Source organism: Gopherus evgoodei, chromosome 9 (assembly GCF_007399415.2).
Source record: "Gopherus evgoodei ecotype Sinaloan lineage chromosome 9, rGopEvg1_v1.p, whole genome shotgun sequence".
Lineage (NCBI taxonomy): Eukaryota > Metazoa > Chordata > Testudines > Testudinidae > Gopherus > Gopherus evgoodei.
In genome coordinates this window covers 4,127,358-4,137,886 of record NC_044330.1, presented here as the reverse complement: position 1 = coordinate 4,137,886, position 10,529 = coordinate 4,127,358, and the positions used below count along the sequence as shown (strand labels likewise).

Below are 10,529 nucleotides of genomic sequence, written 5' to 3'. Positions count from 1 at the left end.
GCTACATTATAGAGGAGAGAGAACAAGTGAATGGGGTCAGATTCCCAGTGCCCTCGAAATGCCGGTGGGGGGCGGGGGGAAGAGGGGCAAGGGCCAAGCACCGGGTAAGCTCCCCGTAGCACTGTTTGGCAAAGGGACGGTATCATTAGGAACCCCACCCCACAGTCCCCAGCCTGCCAAGGCGCTCTTTGCTTTGCAGCTGATTGATTGGGGTGAGAATCACCCCTGTGCATGGGGCCAGCACTGAGGGTCAGGATGCTCACTGGCTTCAGTGACTTAGAGCAGCTGAGGATCTGATCCTATAACTCTCCCATCCTGGCCCCAGGGTTATAGTCACCCTACAAGTGGAGAAGACAACGACACAGCAAGATACGGACGTAGTGGCCTACCAGAGCTCATGAGCTTAATAAACAGTCCCCGCTGCCCCCAGAAGAAGCCAGATCCTTCAGGGCATTACACTTCGAGTGAAGAACGCAGTAAGCACATAACACCGACAGGAGCATAAACAGCTTTTGCTGGGGCAGGGTATGCACTCACTCTCCAGGAGATGATGTAGCTACAGTATCTTGCCCATGAACAGATGCAAAATGCACACCCCGTAGCACGTCACAATCACATCCATGACACTGTCAGACACTGTTCTGCATGGGCCTGGGGAATTCTAACCTGAAATTTCACCAGTAGCGGCACCAGCTCCTGCCCTGGAACCCCAAACTTCACAGCAAGAGGCAGAGTTTCTTTCTTGTGCCCCAAGCTGTTAATGGGGAAAATGCAATCACTGAGAATGCCAATCTCACTGTGGAACAGCTGGAAATCAAGCTGCTTGGCTTAGTCTCCTTTTCTTCATCACACCACGTTGCTGGGACCCCCCAGCAGAGCAATTCCATCTTGTGCTCAGCGGACATGATTTCTTAAAGGACAATTCCAACCACCTGGCTGTGCTCAGCAATGCACGGCCAGATCCAGGCCACGTACCAGGAGCCTGTACATTTCCCAGAGCAGGATTCAGATCTATCTCCTCAAATGGTGAATGGCTTTGGAAGGGGAGACACCACACACAAAAAAATCCAGCCAGGTCTCACCCACACTGCATGAGCCCAGGACAACGAAAGAACTGTACAGTTCCCCTCAATCTGCAGTCACCACCCTGCCGCGAATAGGGCGTGTGATCCTACAGGAACCCTCACTCGATGTTCTCCTTGTCTGGGTCTGAGGAGAGAGCCTGTCTGGGGAATAGAGGGACCCAAAAAAGTGCTGGGGAAGGCCAGTGAATGCAGCAGGAAGAGTCAGCCCCAGCAGGGAGAGATGGGCACATGGGGTCCAGAGGGAGCTGTGCCAAAACACAGAGGCGCCATGTTCATATTAACCAGTTAATTTATACCGAGGCTCTGTATAAAAATAAAAGGGTTCTAATAGGATTAACAATATTAAATAAATATTTAATCGAAAGTCCTTGGCCTAGTTTAGAGCTCGTCCTTTGGGTTGATGTTCAGGTCGCTGGCTCCTAGACGCTCTTGGTCTAACGTCGCTATCACTTCGTCTGCCTGGATTCGCTCCTGCAGACAAGAGAAGGAGGAATAAACAGCAGTAGCAGATGTGGTGGCTCCTCTCATCTCTGAGCTATTTCTCCATCAAGGAGGAAATTCATCCTGGCACAGAAGGTCAGTATAAGACCTGGGCACAACTCACCTGGGGACACGGTGCGGTCAAATGGATTGGGCACTAAGCTGGCATTTGGGAGAGCCATTCTCAGCTTTGCCACAACCTTGCTGTATGACCTTGGGGAGGTCACGTGACTGCTCCGTGCCTCGGTTCCCCCCTTCACCCTTAGGCAAGACAGTCAATTTCAATTTTAAGCTCTCTGGGGCAAATCTCGTCCGATGCACGTACAGCACGTAGCACAACAGGGCCTGTAGTGCTACTGTAACACAAATAATGACAGCACCGCCACGTCCATGTGTCCTAAACTAAGGCCCCACGGGATGGACAGGCTGCGGTTGCCAGACCCCAGAAAGCAGCAGCACCATCTAACAACTGGATTAGTAGACTCGCTGTCAGAGCTCCTGGGCTTTATTCTGTTTTGCCAATGACTTGCTTGTGTGCCCTGGGGGAGCTGTCTAACCCCCCTCACCAGAATTTTGCCATCAGTGAAAAGGGCCCCACCAGGCTGAAGTAACTAAAGATTGTTAAGGGCTTTAAGATCACTGGCTCACACCGCTCACCGTGTGCTCACAAAGCAGGGGTGCGCTCCTGGTCCTCCCCTTTGCTGTGGCTTTTCAATGGGATACTGGTCATTAACTGAATTGTCCACTAGGTGTCACTAATGCTCAGCATAAACATCGCTCCAAGGTTCTGTCTACACTGCAATTAAGACCCTGCGGCTGACCCCTGCCAGCCGACTTGGGCTTGGGGGGGCTTGAGCAAAGAGGTGGGTTAACTGCAGCACAGATGTTCGTGCTCAGGCTGGGGCCCAGGTGGAAGTCTCCCAGACCTTAGCCTGCAGCCCACAGGTGTCTGTCTGCAGCGTAGAGACACCCTCAGAGCCAGTCCCAGACTGCAGGCTCTGTTTAGAGACCTGGCCAAAAATGCAGCCCACGCAAGGGTCACACGGGAAACCCTCTGGGCATTTAGCTCAAATCCATTTCCTTTAGGATCCTGACCCGTCTGTGCACTCCCTAGTGGGAGCCAGTCTTTGGAGGAGGAAAAAAGTTACAGAAACAGGAGGTGAGAGGACGGCAGAATTGTGAGGTGAATTTGGGTCTAGAAAAAAACAGGGACACTGCAGCCTGGGGTGTGACCAGTGGCTTGTGCAGATGGACCTGGCTAGCTCACTACAAACTGCAGTACAAGCCTGGGACGCGAAGCCTGGGACACGCTCGCTCGTGAAGGCCACGCTGCGGCGCCCTCGTGGCCATGTACAGTGAGCTAGCTGGAGCACACGCCGCGCAGGTCTGCACGAGGCGCCATTCGCACCCCCAGCTGCAGTGTAGACAGCCCTTGGCAGGTAGGGCTGGTTAACCGCAGAGCTGTGAGCTTTCCCTCCGCCCCTGCACACCTCCCTCACGCTGGGAATAACCGATACAGCGCTGCTACAAGAGACACAAGGGCAGATTTTCAGAAGTGCTGGGGAGACCCTTTCCCTGGGTCTCATGCAGCTCACTCTCTGAAGACCTTTGAAAATCCCACCCCCAGTCTTGATGCCTGTCAGTGACAGAGGCAGCTCTGGAAAGCTCAGATTCATGTGGGCAGAGGCAGCCCAGGCTTCAAGCCAACACACATTACAGGGTGAGGAAGGAGCTTGTAGCCCCTGGCCCACAACAGGGCACAACAGGCCAGGTGCACTATGGGTTTTGTGTTATTCTGAAGTGCTTTGTCATGCTTGGGGCAGGACGGACCTGAGGAACCACTGATCTGATCCAATACAACAAATCCTCTTCTAGGGCGACAGTCTCCTCTGGGGAAAGCCCAGCACTAGTGCTATGCACCAGGCCAGTCCCCTTCAAGGGTTATTCCCAGGACTTGACTGGTGCATGTGTGATGGCTGCCATCTTCGCCCAACCCAGGGGGTGACTGGGAGGTGTTGGTAGCTTGGGAGATACCAGAGGTCAGCCTGGATTATCTGGTGGTCCCATCTGCCCTTACACTCTATGACTTCCAGAACAAAGCGCACGAGTCTCTACAGCTTGAGCCAACGAGCCCAGCTCTGTGGGTGCGGCTGTAACAGACTCACCCCCTCAGACCAGGCACAGCAGGGGACATAGAAATCACACCAGCTAGTGGGTTACACACAGACCTGGCACCCTCTAAGTGGAGGTTTCAGTATAACCAAGTTCTGCTCAGGCCTCCACACCCTCCACCCCCAGTGTCGTAATAGGCAGTTCCCAAACATGGCCAAATTTATTGACGCAAGCCCCTGTCCTGCCTCAGAGGGGCTCAGATGGGAACTGGGGCCCAGAGAAGTGAAGGTCACACAGCTCAATCCAGATCTCCTGACTCCCAGTCCAGGCCTGCTACAATGCATTTATTGCATTCACTGGGGGCGGGGGGAAAGGTTCGTTTTGCTTGGGGGAGGCTGGTTGATCCCCAAAGTCCCTTTCCATCCCTAACCCTACGCTCTGTTCAGCATGACAGCATCCAAAGCCCTGAGGATGGGTTCCACCTAACTAGGGAAACAGCCCCTGGTTCCGAGGCAGGCACAACACCGCTGCCTGGGCAGGCATCTTTGGGGCTAGGCAGAGGGGCTTCTCTGCTGCACAGGACAGAGCTCCCTGGTTTTTCACTAGCTCCGCCCTGTGCCATTTGTGACTCTCTCTGCTCCTGTCACGATGGAAGAACTCACCAGCTCTCTGTAAAGTGGGTCCAAAGTGAACCAGAGGGCCACAGCACACCGCTGGCCTTTGGTGACTGCTTTGACCCCATGGGGGTTCTCCCCGCCGGATGAGAAGCTAATCATGCGCCCACACTTTGGCTTGATAGAGGCCTGTAAAAAAACCCAGGTAAAACATTGCAAACACAACCAGCATTTAGACTCATGGCAAAGAACCAGCACACTGCATATCTCTTGTGTTGCCCTGGATTCCCGTCTCTTCAGGTCCTTGACTTTAATGGATCTCTCTGGATAGCTCCAGGACACTCAAAAACTTAGTGCCAAGATAGGCATTTAGCTCCAGAAGAAGGGCTCCACCTGTTTACAGAAGATTAATCCAGAAAAGATGAGGCAGTGTGCAAAGTCTGTGCAAAATTCAATGCAACACACTCAGTCATTGCAAATCAGCTGTGCTCAAACTTGGTAATAATTAGATGTCCCTTCAGTGAGATCCGGTTGACCTTCACACTCTGACTGCATACAAGGAAATAAGGCAGACATTTCTAACAGTGAGAGTAACTGCTCCAATGGTTAATTTACCAAGGGTAGTGGAGGATTTTCCATCACTGACCATTTTTAATCAAGATGGGATGTTTTTCTAAAAGATCTTCTCTGGGAATTATTTTTGGGCAGTTCTCTAGTCTGTGCTATACACGGGTCAGACAAGATGATCACAAAGGGTCCTTCTGACCTTGGAAACCAGGAATCTGTGAAACACGAGTAAAGTTCCTCTTCCTCCTCTTCTGAAGACACATGCAATTTCTGATGGGGCCAGATAATATTCAGAGATGGCTGAAGCTGGGTTGGGATAACTTACGTCTTGTGACTACTATATAAACAACATATAAAGCAAACCTGACCCTGATGCTGCGGCAGTCTAGCCTGGCTGAATTCACATTCAATCACTGTAATGACTCTGCAAGGGGGACTGGCAAGTCCCGAGGAAGCATGGCCCTCCATGATGTCCTGCAGCCGGTGTGATGACTTTAAACTGCCTGCTTCAGCCTGGTCCACATGGCTCAATGCAGGAGCAGTTCTAAAGTCAGCAAAATGACCAGCTGGGATAATAAAACCAACCCCCCTCTCCCCCTCTTCCTGCAAGTCACTCCTAACATAGGGTAATCTTCAGTGCTGGAATACAGAAGACTCCTGAATTTCAGGACAATTGGCCCAGCCCCGGTCAATCAATCTGATTTCCCTTGCAGCCTGCATGGCTGTGGAGCTCCTGCAACATCTGGGCTGAACTGACACACCGTAGGGGTGACTAGTACTTCTGAACAGACATTTCTCTAAAGGCCTGGCATTGGACCCCTCATTCCGAAAGTGCCTTTCAAACAGAGAACTGGATAGTTGATATTTCATACACAAGAATGGCCAGACTGAGTCAGACCAAGGGTCCATCTAGCCCAGTATCCTATCTGCCGACAGTGGCCAATGCCAGATGCCCCAGAGGGAATGAACAGAACAGATAATCATCAAGTGATCCACCCGGTCGCCCATTCCCAGCTTCTGGCAAACACAGGTTAGAGACACCATCCCTGCCCATCCTGGCTAACAGCCATCAATGGACCTATCCTCCATGAATTTACAGGCAGTCCTCAACTTTATGATGTTCAACTTACACCAAATGGCACTTACGCTGTTTCTAAATTGACACTCTGATTTGACTTACAACTATTGGTTTCAACTTTACGACATTTGGTCCCTCACTGGAGTGGATTGCAGTTCTGAGTTACAACATTTCGACGTACGACGCAATTTTCAGGAACCAATTGTGTCGTAAGTCTGAAGACTGCCTCAATCTAGTTCTTTTTTGAACCATGTTATAGTCTTGGCCTTCACAACGTCCTCTGGCAAGGAGTTCCACAGGTGGACTGTGCGTTGTGTGAAAAAATTACCGGGTACTTCCTTTTGTTTGTTTTAAACCTGCTGCCTATTAATTTCATTTGATGGCCCTGAGTTCTTGTGTTACGAGGAGTAAAACAACACTTCCTTATTTACTTGCTCCATTCCCCTAGTCATGATTTTATAGACCTCCATCATATCCCCACTTAGTCGTCTCTTTTCCAAGCTGAAAAATCTCAGTCTTATTAATCTCTCCTCATATGGAAGCTGTTCCATACCCCTAATAATTTTTGTTGCCCTTTTCTAAACATTTTCCAATTCCAATACATCTTTTTTGAGATGGGGTGACCATATCTGCATGTGGGCATACCATGGATTTATATAAAAGCAACATGATATTTTCTAATTATCTATCCCTTTCTTAATGATTCCCAACATTCTGTTTGCCTTTTCACTGCCGCTGTCAAAACATCCATTGAGTGGATGTTTTCAGAGAACTATCCACAATGACTCCAAGATCTCACTCTTGAGTGGTAACAGCTAATTTAGACCCCATCATTTGATATGTATAGTTGGGATTATGTTTTCCAATGTGTATTACTTTGCATTTATCAGCACTGAATTGAATTCAAAGAACTCATAGTAAGCATATGTTCTGTCTTTAAATGAAGGTGGCTGGAGACAAGCATGGGGACACAGTCTAACCCCACACTGTGACTGTCTTATTTCTTTAACACGATATCACTTGCATCATTTTAGGTGTGTGAACAGGAGTGTCGTATGTAAGACATCAAAGGTAACTGGCCTGCTCTACTCGGCACCGATGAGGCCTCCGCTGGAGTACTGTGACCAATTCAAGGTGCCATGTTCGAGGGAAGATGTGGACAGACTGGAGAGAGGCCAGAGGAGAGCAACAAAAACGATCCAAGGTTTAGAAAACCTGAACTACAAGGAAAGTTAAAAAAAAAAAAAAGGGGGGGGGGGCATGTTTAGTGTGGAGAAGAGCAGACTGAGAGGGGACCTGATAACAGACTTCAGATACATGAGGGGCTGTTACAAAAAGAACAGAGATCAAGTGTTTTCTATGTCCACTGAAAATAGGATCAGAAGCAATGGGCTTAATGTGCAGCAAAGGAGATGTTGGTTAGACATTAGGAAGAAGTTTATAATAACTCTCAGTGGAGATAAGCTCTGGAACAGGCTTCCCAGGGAGGCTGTGGAATCCCCATCCCTGGAGGTTTTTAAGAACAGGGTGGACAGGGATGGTCTAGGTTTTCTTGGCCCTCCCTCAGTGCAGTGGGCCGGATTTGATGACCTTACTTTTCTATGATACAGTGCTGTTGAAACCATGTTGGTCTCGGGATATTAGAGAGACAAGGTGGGGGAAGTCGCATCTTTTATTGGACCAACTTCTGTTGGCAAGAGAGGAAAAGTTTTGTACCTCACCCAACTTGTCTCGCTTGCTTTAAATTTGACCACTAGGGGGTGCAGAAGTTCAGTCAATTGGGCAACTACATGGAGTAGGATCCTCGGCCAGCCTGTCAGGTTTTTTTAAAATAAAAGTTGTGTCTTAGTCTAAACCTTTTACTTCATGGATCAGAGATTCCAAAAATGCACTCTGCGGAAGTCAGGAATCCTGAGTGATTGTAGGCACACAGGATGCCAGCAGCAAGGTTACGACATGGCTTTAGCAGGGAAAGCAACAAATACTTCTCTAATGGATTGTATTTTCTAAATGGATAACCAATCTAATCCTCAAATTACTGAGGGACACTCCCCTTTCATTGATATATTTTGCTTTCCATAACCAAATCTCTGTACAACTTTTCATAAGTGATGCATCCGAGTATTCAAATTCTAATATCTGAACTATATTGTTAAACCTATTCACCTAAAGGTGGGTTATTGCTGAGTATGTACTCTACGTATCATATGACTGTAAAAAAATAACTTTGTATTTGTGGATAATTTAAGCACTATACCCAGATGTACAGACACTCTTTTCTCAACCTATGTATTATATAGTTTTTTTAACATTAGCTTTAATAAAAATTTTAATTTGCTTCCGCTTATATCTCCCATGATTAGGGTGACCAGATGTCCCGATTTTATAGGGACAGTCTCGATTTTTGGGTCTTTTTCTAATATAGGCTCCTATTACCCCTCACCTCCTGTCCTGATTTTTCACACTTGCTGTCTGGTCACCCTAGCCATGGCAGAGGAACAGAAATTGCTTGTTATCATAATTCGGTAGCAATAAAAACCCTCCAGCTGGTTAAGGCTGTCCTCATTGGCTGTTGTAGAGAGGGGGCGGCCGTGAGCCACACTCACAATCTGGGTTGCCTTCTTCTGCACCATAAGGATGGTGAATGGGTCTTTTCAGATTACACCTAGAATGGATTCTAGGCTAAGGATGTGACTGTTTTATGGAGGGGCCCACTGGGCTGAGGTCATAGCTGAAGTCATCTGAAAAGCCCTGGCTGTACATGGCACCAGCTGTGGCCCTTTATTGGATCCCAGGGTGTGTTACCCTTTTCACTCCTGAGGGCCCAATCCTGCTGCCACTGAACTCACTGGGTGTTTTTCCATTGCCTCCAAGAAGAGCAGGGTCAGTTTCATTCAGCACCAGCAGCGTGTATCTTTCCTGCACTCGCCTTGTCTCTTTGGGTGACTCAGCTTGGAAGGCAAGTTAACAAGCATCTTCCCAAGTGGCTCTTCCAATCCCTGCTCGGCTGACACACGCCAGCAGCGGGCGGAAGAGCTATGTGAACACGTCCCACTGAACAGAGTTAGCAGCTTGACATTTGTGCTGCCACATGAACAGGTTCCCTCTATACCACCACAGAGTGGCCAAAGAAGGAGGCTGTTTGTCAGGACACCTGGGTTCTCTTTTTAGCCTTGATGCTAACCAGGTGCACAGCCTTGGGCAAGCTGCATCACCTCTCTGTGCCTCGGTTTCTCTGTCTGTAAACTGGGGTAATCACTATCGCAATCCTCCTCACCAAGGCATGAGACTTAGCTAACATTTCTCAAGTGCTTCGAGATCTCCTGATGGAAAGCACTGCTGAATAGCAGCAGCATCATCAGACCATGCATTTTGTATAACTCCTCTGCCATAAAACGCTGGCCGATGGGAAAAAGCAGCAGAGCAGCTCTGTTTACTGCTCTGCTCAGCTTTAAGCGAGGGAACAAGAACTCTAAGGTCCCGATCCCACAAAAGGGTATTCAGGTGCCGAACTCCCATCGAACTCCTAAATACTTTTGAAGAGTTGGACCAAAGTCCCGTGTACCACGGGCAGTTCATAATGTTGGAAACTTGTGAGACAAGATAGGTGGGACCAGCCTCCGGTTCAGGAACTCCCATGGGGCCTCCTGTAGCTCAGTGGTTTGAGCATTGGCCTGCTAAACCCAGGGTTGTGAGTTCAATCCTTGAGGGGGCCATTTAAGGAACTGGGGTAAAAAAAAACAAACCCAAACAAGCAACTATCTGGGGATTTGTCCTGCTCTGAGCAGAGGGTTGGACTAGATACCTCCTGAGGTCCCTTCCAACCCTGATATTCTATGATAACAAAACCTGGCACTCTGGAGGAATGGACTAGGAAGGAAAACAACATAGATCTCCTCAGCCATTCCACTGACATCAGCTTTGCCTGCCAAGGCAGTTTACTTACAGTGACAGTTTTGGCATCCATCTCAGTGAATATAAACTCCCCACCTTCGAAATCTGTGTTCATGTACAGAAGGGCACTGGGGGAAGAATGATGAGATCCTGGTGAGGCTGGCTGGCTGCCCGGGGGGGAGCACACAGCAGATATTAATAAACACAGGATTTGCCACAGCACATCAGGCCCGTGGGTCAGTGGGAAGAAGAATGCTCACCACTCTCCCAGGGCCCACTCCGCCTGCCGGGAAAGTCAGGGGAAAGGCTCCCACTGACGTCAATGGGAGGTGGCTGAGCCCACAGTATTTCAGGAGTTCGAGTCCCACCTGTCCTGTGGGTGCCAGCAGGGGCAGATATGTGGGGGATGGAGATGGGGGTGAGGATGGATAATCTCCCCTGTGGGTTGTATCTAAGCCCAGCAGGGATACACTTCCGTCCGTCCTGGCATGGGTGTGCTGACCATCTCCCCAGACTGGCTAGCCTTATGAGGCGGCTGCCCTGTCCGGTGAAACAGCCTAGAACACCATCAGGCTGCCGCCGCCAACCGCTACCTGGACCTTGGCCCCAATTCCTCCTAGAACTACGACCATACCATGAATCCAGAGCCTGCCTCCTCAGCCCATCACTGCCTGGGATTTACCTGCTCTTCGGCAGCCT

General features: G+C 49.4%; 1 protein-coding gene across 3 annotated transcripts in view; it reads right to left on the bottom strand.

Annotated features, from left to right (window-relative positions):
* Positions 1-1,387: 1,387 nt before the first annotated feature.
* Positions 1,388-10,529, bottom strand: part of P3H2 (prolyl 3-hydroxylase 2) — a 120,828-nt gene continuing 111,686 nt past the window's right edge. For all 3 annotated transcript variants that reach the window (XM_030576273.1, XM_030576274.1, XM_030576275.1), the window contains exons 13-15: positions 9,883-9,958; positions 4,340-4,480; positions 1,388-1,556 (exon numbers count right to left, since the gene is read on the bottom strand). In XM_030576273.1, coding sequence (XP_030432133.1) covers positions 1,464-1,556; positions 4,340-4,480; positions 9,883-9,958 — 310 coding nt within the window. In that variant the 3' untranslated portion in view covers positions 1,388-1,463. The remainder of the gene's footprint in view (positions 1,557-4,339; positions 4,481-9,882; positions 9,959-10,529) is intronic.